Source organism: Actinia tenebrosa, unplaced genomic scaffold, assembly GCF_029948245.1.
Source record: "Actinia tenebrosa isolate PJP-AT-01 unplaced genomic scaffold, QUT_ActTen_1.0 PGA_scaffold3__52_contigs__length_22856419, whole genome shotgun sequence".
Taxonomy (NCBI): domain Eukaryota; kingdom Metazoa; phylum Cnidaria; class Anthozoa; order Actiniaria; family Actiniidae; genus Actinia; species Actinia tenebrosa.
In genome coordinates this window covers 12,419,191-12,439,593 of record NW_028292580.1, presented here as the reverse complement: position 1 = coordinate 12,439,593, position 20,403 = coordinate 12,419,191, and the positions used below count along the sequence as shown (strand labels likewise).

The following is a 20,403-nucleotide window of genomic DNA, read 5'->3' as shown; positions in this document are numbered from 1 at the left end:
AGATGAAAAAAGGGTAGGTCTTTCCAGAAGGGAATTATATATTATATCTTGATCAATTATTCGCAGGCACCCAAGAAATAAACATGTTCCACTGCTGCTAATCCAGTTAGAGGATAAAAATAAAACATTCTTGAGGGTGAAATTAAGATAAGATCCACGAAGACCCCTGGGTTTCGGCTGGAATTAATTAATGTATTTTTTAAATTTATTTTTATTAGCGAGAAATGTGATGGCTAGTGCATATTTGCGTGTTTTGATGATAATTGCAAAACAAAGTCAAAGAGCGCGTAGAGAAAGCTGTTTTTTAATATTTCACGAACAATTCCACTAAAATGCATTCAAAACAAAACACACAAGGTCTTTAATCAGTCTTTTTTTTTCTTTCTTTTTTTTTTTTTTTTTTTTTTTTTTTTTTTTTTTTTTTTTTTTTCCCGCCTTCTTGCTCGCCTCTATTTATTTCGTTGACTTTTCATAAAAAAACTCTTTGCCTAAATAAAACGGAGTTCATCAAAGTCGTGCAAAGGACAAACATTTGTATTGGAACTGGTCCTCGAGATAAAGAATCAAAGAGCTGTGCCGCTGTTTCGTTGTCCGACACTTTTTGTGCTTCTATATTGTACATGGCTGTTCGAACATACACCTGTTTTCCTTTGGATCCAATGCCATTTCAATTATAGTAATTAAATTTTGCTCAGATTAAATCTAAAGATATCCAAAGAAGTAATCCAATTGTCTTGGTTATTAAACAAGAAATATGAAATTCGAAATTACTGAGAAAGATTTCTGAGGACAGGATTTGAAATGGTACTGCAAATTAAAACAGGTATAAATCTGTAACCTGAAAATGAAATGGTCTTTTGTTCCAAGTATAATACGTGTGTTGATTTTATGGATTTATTCTCCCGAAAAAACGTAACGTTCCGAAAAATCCATTTTACGGTTCTGTTCAGTGACCATGAATAATAGTTCCAAGCCGAGGTTGGAGTTGCCACACATGATAAAAAGCATAGTTTTGCTATGCGCGGAAACTACGGTATTATTCGTTATCACTGAACGAAACTGTAAAAAGGAGTAGAAAATGTTATTATGTTTTTCACCTCGGGTGAGATTTGTTTAAATATTAACATCTTGGTGAAATCTTTTCTTTAAAGCATAAAAGAAATCATTGTCGAAAGCTCAAAAAATCTTCTTTTTTTCAGTTTTCTTATTATTATTATTACTTTTTATCAGTTGGGATCAGTTCGGGAAATCCCTCGTTCATCAACCGAGTCATGAAGGTTATTATTTCCAAGAACTTACAAGATGTGAAAATCATAATGTTTCGCCGTTTGGTAAGGTGAAAGAAATTTTTAAAAGTGTTTCGAAAGTATTTCATTCAACTATGAAACGTAAAGGTATATCAAACAAATTTACTGAAGTCAAAATTGACTATGGATTCGATAAATCTCCACTCTCCCAACCCCCCCCCCCCCCCCCCCCTGAAATTATTAAATTCCTAAAAATAGACAATGGAAATTAATTTAGAAAATCATGCAAGTACGGTTAAAGAAAAGTGAAAAGAAAGGAAAAGTGCGGATTTGAAGACCATTAACCACGACAGAACTCCTTAGAAAAGTAAATGAGATATCCATTTGGCGTCTTGTCATTCGAATTACAAATCTCTCAAAATAGTGTATTTTATCAAAAATTTAGCTATCTAAAATTAAGTTATTATTTATTGATAAGTAAAATACCGTGACACACTCTAACTCAGACTTTTTTGTTCCACTTTTTTGGTGACCTAGTACCAAAAAGTTTTTAATGTTATCTTGGAGTATGGCAACAAGTGACACTTTGTTCTATTGTCCTAAAGTTCGCTTTCTATGTGATTTCTATGTTCTTTTTCTTGCCTTTGCGCGCGATCAAATCAATTATCTAAGTTATTTTAAGACAAGAACCGCGTTGATATAAGAATACCAGTAAATGAAATAAAGGCAAAAAAAGCAGAAAGATAAAATCGAAAGCTATTAGGAAAGCAGGTTGTTTTTTTTTTTTTTACAAAACAGTGAAAACAATAACAAAAATTTTGTCTAAACTAGTCATAACAAGTTCTTTCTATCGGGTCTATCGTTAGCAGAAAAGCATGCCTTAACCGTTATGTACCTAAGCCTAATATTCAATATGTTTTCGTGTTCGACACAACACTTTAAATTATATAATGCCACTAATAGAATTATAAGTACCCCGTTGAAAGGGAATTTTTCCTGGTTTGAACCAACTGACGCAAAGATCAGCTAAGACTGAATATGACCACTTAACTACACCCTAGGAAAAAAATCACCATTACGAATATTCCAGACTGTATTGATTCAAAAATAAAAAATAAAGTTATGTTTAATTCATGTTATGGTGAGCTCATCATGAGATTGATCTTGCCCAAATAAAATATTTTAACCAAACGTCATTTCTTATCAGGAGGGAATCAGACCTGATCTAAATCAAGTCCCACACAATGTTTAATCACACACTGGGAAAACCGAGGAAGTATGAGAGTCTACTCCTCCTACTATTGATATTCCTGAGAGGGCACTTTGAGGCAACGGTGAAAGAGGCGGTAGTAAGGCGACAGGCTGGGGACAAGACCAAACCAGTTAATGGCGCGCGGCGTTTAAGGATGCTTTTTCCATCGTAGAATAGATGCCTTCTTCGCCTTCTTAGGCTGTATGGGTCGTTGTACGGTGAGGCGGTACTAAGGCGACAGGCTGGGGTGAAGATCGAATCCACTAAGGCTATGAAGCGCGACGTTTAAGTTTCAGTTGTTTCCATCATATATTTAATGCCCTTTACGTCTTCTAAGGCTTTACGCGTCGTTGTACGGTGATACGTTACTAAGGCGGCGGTTGAAGAAATATCAAATCCACTAAGGTTATGATAGCGCGCAGCTCTTAAGACTGCTTTTCCATCGTAGATTTGATGCCTTCTATGTCTTCTAAGACTGTACGCGTCGTTGTAACGGTACTAAGGCGACAGCGGGCTAGGGGAAGATAACATCCACTATGGTCATAGCACGCACTTAAGGATGATTTTTTAACCGTAGATTTTCTGATTTCTACGTGCTCTTTAAGTGCCTACTTTGTTTCTAGCGCTTTGTAACCTTAAGAAATGATTTTTTTATGGCTTGCGAACAAAACCTGTCCTTATATCACAAAAATGACACTTGCTACAGACGGCAACCAGTTAAAATATAAAGTCGACGGGACCAAACTTTGACTATCAAAATTATATAACTTGGCAGCACAGTACTTTACTCTCTTACTAATTTATTATCTTGCCCTCTGTATATATTTTGAAGATACAAGCAGTCGACCCCAGAAAGTGATATGAATGCATGATAGGTTACCTTACTGAAACAAAATACACTGACAGCGATGCACATATGACTATAAACTGCTGATGACTAAATATAAAAAACGGCACTCCTATAGAGGCCTTAACCTTATCATGTCAGAATATATTTTACAATAAGGACCGTAAATTTTCAATCTTTGATTTACTTAAAATTGTATTTTCGTTGATTTTTTTTTTTTTTTTTGTGTGCTCAATTTGGTGTCTACTTAATGCATTAAACGCAAACGAACGCTCTGTGTATGGATTTCAATATCGATTTTAGTTGCTATTTCTATTTCTAATCTTGCATTCATTAGCTGCAGAGGTATCAAAACACATTTCATTCTATTATTGATGATACTTATCTTAATTGTTGTTAACAGTAAGATCGTGATGATAATGTTAAGAAAGCTACGCACAACGAACGGCGCAGTCTTCCTGCCATGTGATGATATAGATCTAACCCAATTACGCCATCTACCTTTCTCATTACTCAAGTAACATATTTTATAAATTGCGAAAACTTTTTTCTACACCCGGCTGTACAATAGGATGAGTCGTTTAAATAACGAAAAAGGGCCTTTCAAGCAACGTGGAGGTGAATGGGTAGCGTGGACATCACCTGCTTACCACTGAAACATTTCGGGATTGCAAAAACAAAAGACATGACGGGAGAGTATTTGGACCGTTTCCTCCCCTTCTTTACTTAGCACAGGTAGCCCCTAACTCCATCCCCAAGCAAAGTATTGCTTCACGATTCCTTTTTGTATCACTATGAGGTTTTGCGTATCCGAGTGCATGCATGTTACTGAAAATATTGCTAGTTAGCGAGGGAGACACGATCAGGGAGTCAAGCTAAGAAAAGGAAAACTCCATGTATTCAAAATAAAGTTAAGATAATGATTCGCCTTAAAATGCAATGACAAGGGATGGGAAAGAGGGCAATAAAATGATAAGGTCAAGAATTGACCTGAAGAAGAAAAAAACAGAAACAAAATTAGACGCATACAAAACACTCGAATCTTTCCGAAGTCCACGCAAAAAGCCACGAAGCCTGAGATCTTAACGATTTAAAAACAACATTAAGTTCACTGAAGGTACTGGCTTGGCGCGTCACATAAAAGGTCATTTCTTACTCTACTGGACAATACGCAATGCATAAAAACCTATTTTTTGCTTCAAGGAGTGGCAAGAGCAGTGCGATAGAAGATGTTTGACTACCGAGGCTTTAGCATGCGCATTAAAGACATTGACTATGAAAAGATCGATATTTTGGCAGAAAAGACCTTTGAAGGGAAAATTAGAACAGTCATAAAAAAGTTACCCTGCTGAATCCGTCAACAAACAATATTTTTCACATTCAAAAACAGTACTTATCGGGCTGTCGGTGTCTACATTTTCCTCTCTTATTGTGGCCATATAATTCATCCCATTTTTTCTAGCGTATGTAAACTGCGAGAGGAAAAAATACCAAATAAAAAATTATATAAAAGCAAGCAACTAGACCAAAATAATTAGCAAAGCTTTCAAACAAACCATGGACACGGCTCGCGAAGCATGATTGTATACCACAGGGATACCACGACACTATTCAGAGGCAAAGCAGAAAATCCCCATTGAGGACTGCTTAGAATACGATACTGATAGATCCAAAATCCAAGAATATTTGCTTGAAAAATTCATCTATACGTAAGTATAAAACTGAATAACTAAAGCGCTAGTTTTTCTGTTGTTCTACTCTAACCGTGACACTCGAGTTTGTCAACTAATCAGATTACGAATCGAAAACAATGGAATTTGAGATACATGTATAAAAGCTATTCAAGGAGATGAAATAATGAAAGAGAAAGAAATTATAAAAGTATATTTACAGAAATAAAAAATAAAATAAAATAAAATAAAATAAACTTGGGTGTTCACGGTTATGAGTAGAACGAGACTAAGACTTCTAAGTTGCTACGAATATCAAGTTGTACTAAAGTTTTACTACTATTTTACTATGCTGCCGGCTTTCCAGCCTTTAAATTTATATCTTGGATTGATTCAAGATAAGATAAAAGAAAACTTTGAATAAAATCTGCAGTCACTAAGTAAAACTAGCTTTTTTAGCTTCTAATAACCTTACCTTAACATGCTGCAAGTGACAGTAGCGACTGTTCTTCTCACTGACAAACCAGAATGCCTTTAACTTTGGCAATGACTTTCTGAATGAGAGCAAAACTCGACGAGTCTACAATCACTACAATTAGATCCTCTAGCTTCTAACATTAACTTAGAATGATTTCTTTTTCCTTTATTCCATGAAATGGGGTAGAACTGATAAAAGCCAAAGAAACAAGGAAAATTCATATAATCATAAAATCCCGCCATTTTGTTTTGATCACGATAATGACTGGGAACCAGGTTGGAAACACAGGAAACCCAAATAAAGAAAAAAAAACGCTTTTTATCGTTTTCGGGGAGTGGTAAAATTAAGGTTGAAAGGGAAAAAACTTATATACAATTTTTCAGATATTTTTTAGAAAGTCATTCAGTTTCTCTCTTTTTCAATTAATTTGCAAAACAAGTTTTCTTGCCAGTTGTGCATGCAAAAAATTTTTTTTAAATTATTATTTCATCATAATCATAACACATAATATTATAACCATTGAATAATTTATAACTTTTTCCCTTTGATTTAAATCTTTAGTTGTTGCAATATGTCCCAAAAAGTTTAAACCATTTCAGTTATTTATACGCATTCTTATTGTTACTCGACCTAGACAACCTTGGACAACCTTTCATGAGTTTTTCCCCTCTTATCCTCATATTCATGGATAAGATAATAAAAAAAGTTTTTAATCTCATGGGAATAAACATGGCGCCGTGTCATCAAGGACCACACAGCTCATAATTCGAAACCTTTGAGTTTTTGTCTTACGTAGGTAAAATGTCCAACAAGGCAAAAAACAAACGAAACATCTCGGGCTGCGATGGTTAACTTACTATACATCTGAATATGTGCAAATCAATGCAAACAGCAATATACACCTAATTGAAAAAACATAGTCAGGTTCGAGAAGGTCATTTCATCGAAGCTAAGACCGAAAAGGATTTTGGGTACTCCGAAATGTATATTATAATTGCATATAGACATGTAAAAATGCACAGTAGAGCAAAGTCGGTCGACTTAGATTAACAACATGCCAAAGCCATAATGCATAAAATGTGCACAGGAAGGGAAAACTGCAATACGCATGAAATTAGCATAATTGTTCGTCTTCCCATGCTCCCCTTCGGTCTTAGCTTTGATGATATAACCTTTTTTGAACCCGACAACGTTTTTTCAATTAGGTGTAAACCCAAGAGTGCTAAAAATAACCTCTTTGTCGGCTGTCAGCAGCAATGAACTTAGGCTCATGTCAAACGTCGAACTTCACTTGAGCCGAACATAATAACATCTAATATCTAGAAGAACGCCTTGTTATACATTGTTTCAATCAGGTTCGGCTGAGCCTAAGTGTGTCAATATTAATCTAACTACGAAGTAGTGACGTAGGCCCACAATCTACTTTGGGCCTGATCTACCTACTCTCCCCTATCGTTCGGACAACCCTATTTGAAATAAATCGGTAAACCAGTCCAGCCGACCAGTCCTTCCTAACACTAAAAACCTGGGACTATAAAATACTGCAGCCTAAATTAATTACAAATCCATCCCCGAAAGCCTTACCCTCATACATATATTTATATACATATACTTTATTTTAATTTGTTTCCCATTTTTCAGATTTATTTTCCCACACAAAACCAAAATGTGTAAAAGTAAAAAGAACATCAATACTGACCTATTTCAAAATGACGTCAGATGCATGTGACGATATTTTTTTGTTTTTGACACGACACTCAAGTTAAAATCAGGAATTGTCACATGTTGATATTCAGCTAAACTTTGTGCCCACTTTTGCAATTGTTTGTTGACTTCATTATGAAATAGGTTTATTGCCCAATATTGCTAACATAAGACACCCATTAGTAATATTATTCATTATTTCTTACGCTACGAGCATTTCCTCTATTCTTCAGGCCACTTTGAAGGTCATTTTAAGGTATTTTGATACAGATTTGAGATCACCAAACTGAACTTTTTTAATCATCGCGTTGACAATGTTGTTCTTGGTTTGAAGTTTGTACTAATGTAAATTTTATTAAAATCAAAGTTTTCAACGCAAGAAAATAGAGAAAAAACGGAAATTGGGAAAAATAAAATTGCGTGCGATTCAGATGTGATCTAGAAAAACGCTTGATCCCCAATTCATGGCAAACAAAATATCAAGGATTTAAATAAATTATTTTGTTAGATTTGGAGAAAATCTCTATATAGTATGAATGAATCTTATCTAGCGACGTAATATTCTATTTTTAGATTTTTTTCTGCAAGTATTCTCCTAGAACGTACTAACTGCAGGCATTTTGAATATTTGATAAAAGCATTTTGAATAAAATACAATAGGCGTCGAGCGAGAGCAATCATACCGAAATGCACTGATAATATCTCAGGAATATATTAGCATAAGCTTATGAACCTTGAAAAGAGACTGTAGAGTTCTTGCCGTTTTAAAAATGAAATGAACCAAAGCAAACACAAATTATAAAATAACTGTTATAAATCTTGCATTCTGATTAGATGGGAGAGCGTGCTTCATGACAACAACTATTAAGCACTTAGGGGTTGTCAGAACACTGAGAAGTGTTGAGAAGTACTCCGCTACGCATCGTGCTTCTCCGAACAGTTCTCTCTAGTTCTTCTAACCCCCACGCGCTTTAAAACTGCACACGACACGCGTGCGTTTTCTGCTTTGCCAACAGTGACCAAAGGAAATAGAGGAACTGATCGCAGTCTAAATATCTTTTGGATGTGTTAAAAATCTAATAATCTAATAATCTGATTCATTTTTTACTATCTCCTCTTCATCGCCCTCTTCACAAGGCACTTTTTCGTACTTCTCGCCTTCCATATGATCAAAATGGCGCGCAATAGAATGACGTATCAAAGAGAATACCAACAGGAGAAAACTTATACCCGAAAATACTAGGAAAGTATTAGCCCCGCCAACGTTGTCGAAGAGAATTCCTGCCAGAATTGGACCACAGCCAAATCCTACTCCATAGTATAGACACTGATAGACACCTGAAAAAGAAGACACTTTAAGTAATGAAAAATATATCAAAAAGTAACGAACCACGCAGGCGAACCACGCAGGCTCTCCTTCCCTATCTCCTCCTTCTTCCCTTCCCCTTGAACTGATGCGCAGAATAAAAAAGCAGCATGCGCAGACTAATTATCGATAACCAAAAGACAACATCGATATATATATACCTTGCACTGTGGCGTTCAGATGGTCGGGAGTATTCTGTCCCAAATACACTACAAAACTTGAATAGGCCAGTGGAAAGACAATGTACTGTATAACCTCGGGTAAAATAGCAAACCACGGATTCTCCATCACTGCATACGACAAGAAGCTGATTATATACAGCAATAGGGCCAAATGGAGGGTATTGGTGGGACCTAACAGGCCTAAAGTCTTGCCTGAAAACTTGTAGGCTATAGAGGACACTATATCTCTGAGCACAATCACTACGGCGATGACCATTGCTGAATCTTTGGGACTTAGGTCTGTGAGATACCAGAAGATAAAAGTATAGTGAACAGCGCTTAGTCCACCGGCGAAGAAAGACAGCACCAATATCGTAAATGTCTTGAACTTAAAGAGCACATCAAACAGGGTTTCTTGAGATTCTTCTTTTCTCATCTTTTCTTTTGGATCCTCTTCGTCTGCTTTAAACCTTATCGAAAATGCAAACACCGCAGAGAATGCCATAAAAGCAGCCAACGGGTACAAAGAATATTCGTAATTGTCTTTCAGTTTGTCGCATACATGAAGTGAGTAAGTGCGGATCAAAACCAATATCATGGGGGCAAGAAAGATCTTTCCAACTTGCATCCATAAAGCAACATCTCCATAGTTAGCCTTATCGCCATCCATGGCTTCAAGTACAGACAAATCCGCCAGACTTCTCAGAGGCCCTCCCAGAAACTCTCCAATGATAAGGAGAATGAGTAATGTCATAAATATGGTGAATAACATATCCTGGCTTTCTTGGGGAGTTTTCTTGTAAGGATGGTTGGTTTTCGATCCTCTGCCACTTATTTTGTTGCTGCTGTTGCCATTCTGAGGTGTCACTGAATTTTTCTTACTCAGGATCTCCGAGCGTCGACCGTAGGTCCTGCTATAAAACTCAAAGATTCCCAGCTTTTCTGATTGTCCGTCCAATATCAAATCCCTCGCAGTGGAGCGCCGTACGAGATGGTGAAGCAGAACAGGGCTTCTTGGCTCAGACCACATATTATAAGTTACATTCTCAATTTTTGAATAGTATGCAATTTGGACGTTTGGGGCAGGACGAGATATATTTGTTATTCGGTATAGCACTTGTGCACTTGATGATTTCGCAGGGCCATCGGGTGTTGCGACTTCTAAGGGCATTCCAAGTGGGTCTGTCACAGGCTCTTCGGTGATGCCAACATCACATACAGGATATTCAACTCGTGGAATCAAGCACAGTAGAGGGATCGTTGCATTTGCTGCCAAACTAATGAGAAACAAAATTCTTCTCTTCTTTAGTTTATCAGCAATCATTCCTAGGAACAAGGCGCCAAAGCCACGAACAAATGGTGGTAAACCGGCAAGTATTCCAGCGTATAATGCAGGAAGGCCGACTTGCTTGAAATAGAGAGGCATATAAACCACTTTGAGACTGAATGAAGATAATGCGAAGAAGTAGAATAGCTTTAGTACTAAAAGAGGATGTTTTGCAAGTGAGTTCTGTACTGTGTCTTTGGTTTGTTTCACTTGATCCACGACACTTTTAATAGCGTTCTTTAGTGGTTCCTCGTTTTTCTCCATGACTGTTGTATGGCGTAGGGCAAACAGAATATAAGAATGCGGGGTCCAATGATTAGATGAGTTGCGTGACCACTATTATTTTGGTCTGAAAGGAAAATTAAACAGAATTAATTATAAAAGATGAATCCGTCGGATATGACACTCCCGTGTTAAACAAGGGTATCACTATTAACTGAAATAATCATCTCAAAGCCGACCAAAAATATTTTTTACTGCATGACTGAGTGATCATGATTTATGGGTGTTTTCTTTCAAGATGTTAAGACATCATGCAGAATTTTATTGTTCTATGCGACATGTACTTACAGCTGAGGGATTTTCAAAGATCGGTATATCTTCACGAATACGTTATAGGATATGCCTCATAACTTACTTTTGCTTACACTGATTGGCTAGACCAAAGACATCGCAAATCGCAAATGATTGACAGCATTGAACTCCCTTGAGTCATATCGGAGTAAACATTTTGATTGACATTACTTTATATGAACAGGGAGACTCCTGTTATCGCGATCGACTATAGAAATCATCATGTCGAGACAACAAACAGCAATGCTGGAAATCCCAAAAAGAGTTTATTCAAATAGGCCCTTTGCAGCTCAGTAATCACTTGCAGATTAATTCTCTGAGAGCAAATGAATGAACATCTTGATTCCCATGCATGGGTGAAACATACTGGTGAGCAAACAAACTTTCTACAACCTGTTTCGAGAGATCGTATTAAAACTGCATTTCGTAACACACTGGTTACACATCGTTTCATTCTGTTCTTTTCAAGTAGCTAAAAAGAATTCTTAATTTAAAATGAAATAAAAAATTTTGCTCATCAGTACAGACACGTGACCGTTAACTGTAAAGGGCCTATCATTCATTAAGATTCAGCATGGTCGAGTGGTCCCGCTGTGGCCACTAGCTGAGACTGTATTTGGCTAGGTTTCACGGTGGCCCAGAGGTGCAACACACAAATATAAATCCATATACACGAATACAAATTCAAATACACGAATACCATTCTTTGATACATGAACGCATATTTCAACGGCCCGTTAGTGCAATACATGCAAACAAAAGTTCGAAATACATTAATACATGGATTTACTGATTAGTTCAAATTCAGTTTGCCGACCATGCTTGTAAATAGCCAATAAGGTTTGCCTCCTTGCCAGTTGGGATTCTTAAAACACTTTATGTTTCTTTGATTATTTCTTTATTTCAGTTTAATTTCAGTGTCCCCAATTAGTTTTATAAACTAAATACATCGACACTTTTTATTATTTTTATTTTTATGTTCATTAAGACAGTCTTAAAATATTTAAGATTTAAGGTTTTGCCGTAAATACTAAAGTAGTCCTGACCATTACTTTAGAAGAAAAGACACGACGCTTTCCAACGAACGGTTCCAGTTGCGTGCTGAGACATGCAATTTGGTTTCTGAGAATTGAAGTTTCAATGAATGATCACAGCAGGAATCACTTGTTGTGTTTTCCTTGACAACCGAAGTCGAGAAATAAACTTAAGCGACTTTATTCGACTGGGAGTCAAAGTTTCAATGAATGATCACAGGAATGACTTGTTATGTTTTCCTTGACAACCGAAGTTGAGAAATAAACTTAAGCGACTTTATTCGACTGGGAGTCAAAGTTTCAATGAATGATCACAGGAATGACTTGTTGTGTTTTCCTTCACAACCGAAGTCGAGAAATAAACTTAAGCGACTTTATTCGACTGGGAGTCAAAGTTTCAATGAATGATCGCAGGAATGACTTGTTGTGTTTTCCTTCACAACCGAAGTCGAGAAATAAACTTAAGCGACTTTATTCGACTGGGAGTCAAAGTGTCAATGAATGATCACAGCAATGACTTGTTACGTTTTCCTTCACAACCGAAGTCAAGAAATAAACTTGCGCACCCTATTCACACGATCTAAATGGCTAATACCCGGGTAACTAAATTTAGATCAATGGGTCGAAGCCGTCTTCTTAAATGATCATCTAAGTCCTCTGAGCAACTAATTACACATTCATATACATGTCGACCAATCAAATCTTTTCACGGGTGAATCTTGGGTATTGCTGAGGACGCCATTATTAACAACAACACAAAGTCATATATGGAGATTTAAGCTTATAATGCGTCGATTAAAACCCGTTTCATTGAAAGTCAAGGATATTGGGCGCGATGGAAAAAAGACAACAGTATTTGTTCAACTGAGTTGATCCTGGAAAGCCGGAGTTTCAAAAGTGCAATCGAAATCAAGAAAGCAGCGAGGGTACAGCAGAACAAAACCAAAACATCCCTCTCGACGATTTTTATAACCAGCCATCTGAATCTAAAACGCAACATCAAAAACGTATTTTGAGCGTTTCTGATAACTGGGATAAAGTACGAGAGAATTTAGTAAGTTCGTATATAAAAGAACAGCAACTGCCAGAAAATGTGCGGTGCGTTAACTGCGTGGATGCGATCGCTACCACACAACGTGAATACTGTGGCCCTCACCATTAATTATGTTTTAAGGAATTTACATTGACTGTTAACTGGACCGTTTCATAATTTAATTTACTCAACTATTGTTGTAGCCTCCTTTGCAGCCGTTCTTAGGAAACGTTGCGTGACGACCCTAAGAACGGCTGCAAAGGAGGCTACTATTGTTGCTTTTTTGTATTTAATGTTGAATTATTCCTCCATCACTTTACTTGATAATGACAACGGACGATGTCGAAACGTTGTAATCTTCTAGCGTTCGTCTTTTTATTGAATTTAGTTTCAAAGTCCAAGCTGATCAAGATTATTGTTATCATCATCATCATCATCATCATCAACATCATCATCATCATCATCATCAACATCATCATCATCATCATCATCATCATCATCATCAATCATCATCATCATCATCATCATCATCATCATCGTCATCATCATCATCATCGTCATCATCATCATCATCAACAACATCATATACATTTGTAGCGCCGGAAACATTTTTTCATTTCCAAGTTGTTCACTGAGATGAAGCGGCTAGAGATTGAAAAAGTTTGAGTTGTTTTTCTAATTTTTGGTCTTTTTGATGAGTGAAAATCGCTCAGAAAAAAATCCGTAAAAAAATATTTCCAAAAGGTAACTCTTTGAGTGTTTATTGTTATATTGTCAGTGTTTACAAAATTCAGTGACAACAAAACACGACGTTTCGGTATCATCGTGACCCCATTATCAAGTGTAAGATAGCTAGAGTTCAGTGTTGTCAGTGTTTTCATTACTTATTTTACTCTTTTAATTAGCCTGTTCTCCTCACGTCAGTAAAATTTGTGAATTTGTTTTACAACGCGTTTCAATTTCTAGTGTTTCATATAGTTTCCTGAAAGAATCAAGTCTGTTACTTATTGGGTAACGATAAAATCAGAAACACTTTTTTTAAGAAAATTTAAAAGAAAAGTTAAAATTAAAATTAAGAAGCTGACAAAAGTTGAAAGAAAAAAATGCAGAAGGTTCTGAAAAACAAAGCAAAAAAAGAACGAGCTACAAATAGAAAAAAATTGATGTTGCGGGTCAATCTTGGGAAATCTCCATTTTCTTACGGCTTTCTTCCTTCATTTAAGCCATCGATAATCCATTATTTAGAAATCCTGCTTTTAAAATACATATAGAGCAAACTCAATTACGCATTTTTATACTCAAGACTGATAGGTAATTGAACTTTAGAGCCTCTATCTCATATTAATGAAGTTGTTTCTCATTAAAAAGAAATTGTGGACTCGAAGAGAGTCCGTAAGGAAAGCGCTTTCCTTGAATTGGACGTTTTCATCAGTAGGCCTAGACCTTTCTCTTAACAAATACTAATAAGAAAGAGTTTTTTTATCAATTGATTTTTCTATGGCTTTGTCAACTTTGTATGATTGTACTTCAAATGTTCAAGTGAATATTTAATACTTGAACGAATAAAAATGACTAAAAAGATGAAAACAAGAAAGTGAAGAATTAATGGTAATCAAACCTTAAATTCGTAGACCAACTTGCCACTATCCGGCTAATTCAAGAACTCGAAGTTTTGAAGGAAAAAAAACCTGGTTTGATGGATTAGGGGGAAACATATGGCTTTGGATGAAATCTTCCCACTATATCTTCTAATGGCGGGGGAGCTACCCTTCCCACGTACTACGTATTGAAAGTAAATCAAATAACAAAGTAAGTCGAAGAATAAACGACCTACACGTCAACACGAGTACCTTTCACATCAAAGACCAGAAGAACTGCATGCCTTTTATGAACTTAGTGAACCTAACAAGAAGAATAGTAGAATTTCATTGACTAGACTTGAAAGGGTTTATTATTTCAGTGCGCGTTCTTCGGCTTGCTAACGATAACATGTTAATAATTGATTATGATTGATAAAGTTTCAGAGGCGAAATATTTCGGTACACTTAACATTGTTGGCATTTCTACTTGAATATTTCAGTTTTTTAATACAATATACATACTTTCATTATATTTACAGTTTGTATTCTAAACTCCTTCAAAAAGAAAAATTAATCTTCAATGAACCAAGCGCTAGGCTGCTCAAAGGCAAGGAATGACTAAATTGCAGATCAAAATATAGTTTAGCTCGTTAGGTTTCGCAGAGAAACTAAGAAAAATTAGAGAACCCGGAGAAAAACCTCCAAATCAAGGAAGAGAACTGGGACACCTGTAACCTAACACCTTTTTTTAAGAAGAAACTGTAAAGTATGCGAAACTCCTTTCCATGTGGCGATCATTTATATTTTCATAACAAGGAGAAAAACAATCCGAATATTCTTCAGTTAGTATCCAACACAGTCCCCAGCATGATAGGAAAATTGTAATATTATATATCGCCCATATATGTATTCTATTATTTATTATGTTTTGTAGAATTGATTACATTTGACAAGAAGAAATATCCGACCAGAAACAGTGACGCTAGTCGAAATAAGTTAGAATCGCACAAATCATTCAAAGTTCTCCTGAAATAAGAAACCCGTTATTTTGTCGTTTCTTAAGTAGAAAAATATATATCAGTCTTGTATACTCTTTCATAAGTATATGCCGCAACATACACGTATAATAAGGGAATGTGGGCCGAGGATCTATAACAGTGTACGGATGCCGTGTCGTGACCTGCAGCTCGAGTCAGTTGCGGTGTAAACCGTAGCGATATAACCTGGAAGAACCCAAAACCAGGCGCTGTTCAAACCAACAAAATTAAGCCAAATTTCATTCAATTTTTTATAGATATATTAAAAAATCATACTAGTTAACTTCCATGATATGCCATGCAGCAAGTGGTCATGGTTTGAAACTTTCAATTTTTATCAGGCCGCTGAAAACACACTTTGACTAAGTGACTAACAGACTAAGTGACTCAGAGAATGTAGCTTGTTAGGTTTTGTGAGAGTAGAACAAAAAAACAAAAAAACAAAACAAAAAAATAAAAAAGCCGTTGTACCCGGAGAAAGCCTTTCAAATTAAAGGAGGGACTTGGTAAACTCATGCAACTCATATAGTTTGATGCCGAGTCCAAGAATCGAACCTGAGGTGAGAGTACTACTTTTAAAGCCACCCTTGCTTCCTTGGTTGGAGTTCTTGCACTACCCATGAAAACCATGCATTCATTCTTCGTTCTTACTACACCACGTCCTTGTTAGGCCAGTTGCTTAAGATGTTATAGCTGAACACTGAATTTGAAAAGGATAATTTGGCCATAGAAAAAAAAATCAAAGACCTGCACTTTTACTATCATCGTAACTACTTTGAAAGCTTCTCTTTAAACGAGAATCCATGAATATTTCATCAAAATATTTCTAGTAGCTACTATATGCAATTTTCAAACGATAATCCTTCCCTAGAATTTATATAATATGGCATATCTTTAGCCAGAACATTCAGCCGTACTGGTATTTTTTCAACTGTACGACATGTACAATGATTCGTACTTTGAAGCACATTAGATGCTTTTCTTAAGTTTAAAAATCCTTCAACTTTGTAACTAAATATGCTAGAAGCTGAATTCGAAGCTGTGTTTATGAAAAGTTGTTCAATTCTATTAATTTTCTCAACTGGAAGGGGTACTCTACGCCGCGTGACGATTCTTACCTTGAAGCCCAGTATTGCCCTCTCCTTTCTCCTTGCTTTTCTTTTTCTTCTCTCGCTTTGAATATAATTTAAAATTGAGTACGACTCGAGGGCTTCAATCAAAGATGTACATATTTTTGACCCCTATTATATTTTTATGAAGGTAGTACTTATATTCATCATACTAATAGCTAAATCAGTGACAATGGATATAGCACTACTGATATAGAGCTTGATCCAAACCAACGCCAACTTTGACCACTCTAAATTCAAAATGAAACTATCTTTAAAATAAACTCCATTTTTACCAAATCTTAATCAAGCTAACAAGAGAAAATGGGCATTAATATATTTTCAATAAAATAAATCAACAAAACCAACATATGGGAGGTTGTTTTGAATAAAGCGTGGAAAGTTTAATTACGAAGTGACAGTGATGAGGTGGACATCATCAGCTCGTCCATCTTCTTTCCGCGACTAAAATATTAAAAAAGAATACAGCAATTCTCTAATTCGTCGGAGTCAATATTTAGTCGTTGTTTAATGTAGTTGGGGTTTTCCATAAATAGAAGAGGTTATAATAATGTAAAAGGAAATTTTCAGTGGCTCTTTCACTTATGTATGTGCCAAAACTAGGGACGTAAATGCAATTAACAAATGCTTGGATATCTGTAATGGTTTTGTGTTGTTTTGATGAAGAATTTTTACCACCTTAAAGCCATCTATAAATAGGTTTTACTTTAACAATTCTATGTTCAAACTTTATCACCCACATCTTTTTCCATTCAAATTTTATCTCTTCAAAAAAACACATTACTTTCCGTTCTTTCTTTCCTGCTATTATCTCTCTCTCTCTCTTTCTGGGGGCATTGGCATTTCAGTTTTTAGTTTCAAGATTTTCAATAATATTGGTTTCCACAATTAACACCCTTAATTTCTTCTTCTTTTTTCTACTCATTTCAGTTCGGAAAGCATAAGTGAAAGAATCGGTTAGATCCAATAGATTTTGATAAACGTTTTAGACCTTTACTGGTAAGGCATTCCACGATATGTTTTTAAATTTTTCATGTCAAATATTCGTCAACGAAAACTATCAATCAATATAATAAAGAAGTAATTTTTAATGGCATATCTAAATTTTGAACATTTTTAACTTGTTGTTCGTAGGCTGCTGTATCGACAGTCATATTCACCGGCATTTTTTGCAATGTCTTCTGTTTGTTCTGTATATTTTTACAAGCAATGAAAGTCTCTACTCAGAAGTATGATTGATCTTTGCGTATGTATTCTACCTCACTGCGTCAGGCCTGAAGCTAAACAAATAATCAGAAGTGTAGGCGAGTCGAGTTTGGTCTTGAATTCGCGTAGGTACTTCAATTCACCATGCGCCTTTAGTTTCTTTCTTTCTTTCTTCACTTTGATTATGTACACCTTGCCTAAGGCACTCAAAAATGACAATTGATTTGAATAGTCTCCAAATTACGACCATTCGCCAGGCGTAATAGGCGTGATAAAGACTTAAGTTGAAAACATTTGAGTAAATTTCCGTTCAGGTAAACTAGTCTGTTATCGATGTGTCTATAGCCACTTCAAGTTTTAATACTAAACGAACGGAAGCATTTACGAGGAAACAATTATAGGTAGTCCTTAGTAATTCCAAGACATGAGGGCAGGTGTGGAACCTCACTAAAAACATCTTCAAATTACTCGCTTTTTCATTTGTTTTGAGTGAATTCCTTTTCCCGTTATTATTGTCAACAATTTGTAAATTAAAGCTTTGCCAATGAAGTGGTTCTGTAAGACAAGGGAGGTGAATTACATTCTTCCAAACACAGAACTGGAATGGAAATTTTGTTATTTTGATGGCCAGTTTTTGAGCTCAATCAAACGACCTTGAAACCCACGAAAAAGACGTTATCTTTTTCGATGCGAGAATTTCATTTACTGAATTTAAAAACTGATTCTTTCATTTCTATATATTTGGGAATGAAGTAGTTTCTTTTTCGCTGTATTGTACTGAGAAGGAGCACTCGTAATGAGTTACAATTTTTTAGCAGGGCTTTTTCCACATGCTGACATTCAAACTTGAAAATTTGTTTGTTTAATAAAATCTTTCATTTTATACAGAAAAACTACAAGTGATTTTTACATTTTCAGACCAAAAGGCGTTCGTTTTCGTATTCAACTTTACATTAGGAATTAAGGTAGTGATTAAGAATACATCAAGAATTCATATCGTCGTGAAAGATACTTTCATCCAGCATTGAAAAATTACGAGAGTGATTTTGGAATTTTTAGGCAAAAAAGAGTTCCTTTGCGGCGCATTCAATTTTACGTTGTTCAATTTTACGTTCAAGAATTATGGTATTCATTAAAAACGCATCTAGAAATTCTTCGACAAATTTTAATGGTCGTGACTTTCTATTATATAGGAAAAGAAAAAATAGATTTTCAAAGGTTAAATACCTTGGTGCACTAATAATGTCTTGGAGATGCCATGTCTTCAAATTCTGATGAGTGTGTTCTTCGTTGAAGGAACTTGGGGAACTACTCAAGCAATGTTTGAGAGTCAGTAGTTCGTGCGAGCAGTGATGTGGGATCGAAAGACGCCCTGCTGCTACGACCGTGCAAGGCTTCGCTGTCTTAAGTAATTCGAATAAAAAAGTGTCAAAACAAGCTCTGAGAAAATACGCACATTAAATATTAAGTACTCGACAAAAAAGTTAATCAGAAATTAGGGGCATTTCTTCTTATGGTATTGGGGCGATGAAAAATCAAATCAGGAGACACCGTCAACAACTGATCCACCACGTCAGAGTGGCAAGGTTTTTCTATTCTCAGTTATATCGTCCTCATTTTTACCAAAAATTTCCAATTTCATTTCATTTTTAAATAAATCTTTCTAACTTTCAGTTGATCTTTATTTTGTCATCCCTCTTCTCGTTGATAAGCGATTCCAGAATCGATTGTATACCATATTATGTGATAAGGATTGATTCTGAACTTACGCGGATTTACATCTGTATAGTACGTCACTGGCGTCTTCAGGGCCAGGATTCCCAAATGAACAAACAAACGAAAGAAGACCGCAGTAGAGTGTAAACACAATAACCGGCGTATGATTAAGAAATCTAAAGTTATTCAAATATAAACTACTTGTGAACGATATCTTAAGTTTGTTTACTTACCAACACTTTCAAATCAGTCTTTATTGTGTTCGCTTCTAGTGCGTGACTCTTTATTTGATTATTATATATTATTAAAATGACTGGATATTTTGCAAAAACTCTTGATTACTTTTCATTGATGCACCCGCGCCAAAGACTGAACAATACAGAAAGGATCAGCATATCATTTCTTGTCTGTTTATTAATTTTTTGTTCTTTCGTTAGCATATGCTCGGCTTGCAGCTTTTCAGTGTCGGTCGTGAATGATTGGTTTCACGGATTTTCTTATACTTGTGTCTTGCATTTTTGTTGGCTTTCGTTTGATGTTTTTTACTTACTTGTTTGTTCACCGAGTTTTGTTTGTGTTTTACTCGTTGCTTTAAAATTGTTAGTTAAATATTTTGTCGTTTTCTTGAACTCTCTCACCTCCATGTTAGCAGTCATAAACATGTAATGGAAATGCCTGATCCAAAATGTCGGTTTTCATAGACAAAATTAAATGCAATGCGCACCTGAATTCGGGAAAGGCCTGGCCGCTTGATAAATCATGTACCTGAGATATGCTAAGAACAAAAGTGGGAGACTCAATGGTTTGCCACGAGAAAGCTATCTAAGCATTGCACTGAATTATTTGAAGAAATTCAAAACACTGCATTACATTATAGTTAGGTAGGCAAGTTTGAATTTCAACCTTCTAGCTCTTAATATCTTCTTCACGAAGACGTTGTTAGTTGACGACAGACGTTCATTTGTCAATCTCGTTCCCAGAGCCCCAACAGTCTTACTGCGCATGCTCCACGAAATAATTACATATAGACCCCTTGCAGTAC

At 35.8% G+C, this 20,403-nt stretch overlaps 1 protein-coding gene across 3 annotated transcripts; it reads right to left on the bottom strand.

The window, feature by feature from the left end:
• Window positions 1-5,869: 5,869 nt before the first annotated feature.
• On the bottom strand, window positions 5,870-18,991 carry LOC116305380 (major facilitator superfamily domain-containing protein 6-A). 3 transcript variants are annotated; one of them, XM_031715277.2, is made up of 4 exons: window positions 18,873-18,991; window positions 14,543-14,594; window positions 8,726-10,401; window positions 5,870-8,536 (listed from the first exon to the last, which is right to left on the bottom strand). In XM_031715277.2, the coding sequence occupies exons 3-4, from the start codon at window positions 10,314-10,316 to the stop codon at window positions 8,283-8,285; spliced, it is 1,845 nt and encodes a 614-aa protein (XP_031571137.1). In that variant the 5' UTR covers window positions 10,317-10,401; window positions 14,543-14,594; window positions 18,873-18,991; the 3' UTR covers window positions 5,870-8,282. The 3 variants fall into 3 exon arrangements, with proteins under 3 accessions (XP_031571137.1, XP_031571139.1, XP_088892162.1); XM_031715279.2 differs by lacking the exon at window positions 14,543-14,594; XM_089036036.1 differs by lacking the exons at window positions 14,543-14,594; window positions 18,873-18,991 and adding an exon at window positions 16,428-16,476.
• Between the last annotated feature and the right edge of the window lie 1,412 nt (window positions 18,992-20,403).

Bases quoted from the DNA above. Each gene is read 5' to 3' on its own strand.
- LOC116305380 (XM_031715277.2), bottom strand. From the start codon at position 10,316: ATGGAGAAAAACGAGGAACCACTAAAGAACGCTATTAAAAGTGTCGTG. The intron at 8,537-8,725 runs GTATATATATAT...CTTCTTTTTCAG, and splicing joins TCTGAACGCCACAGTGCAAG to GTGTCTATCAGTGTCTATAC.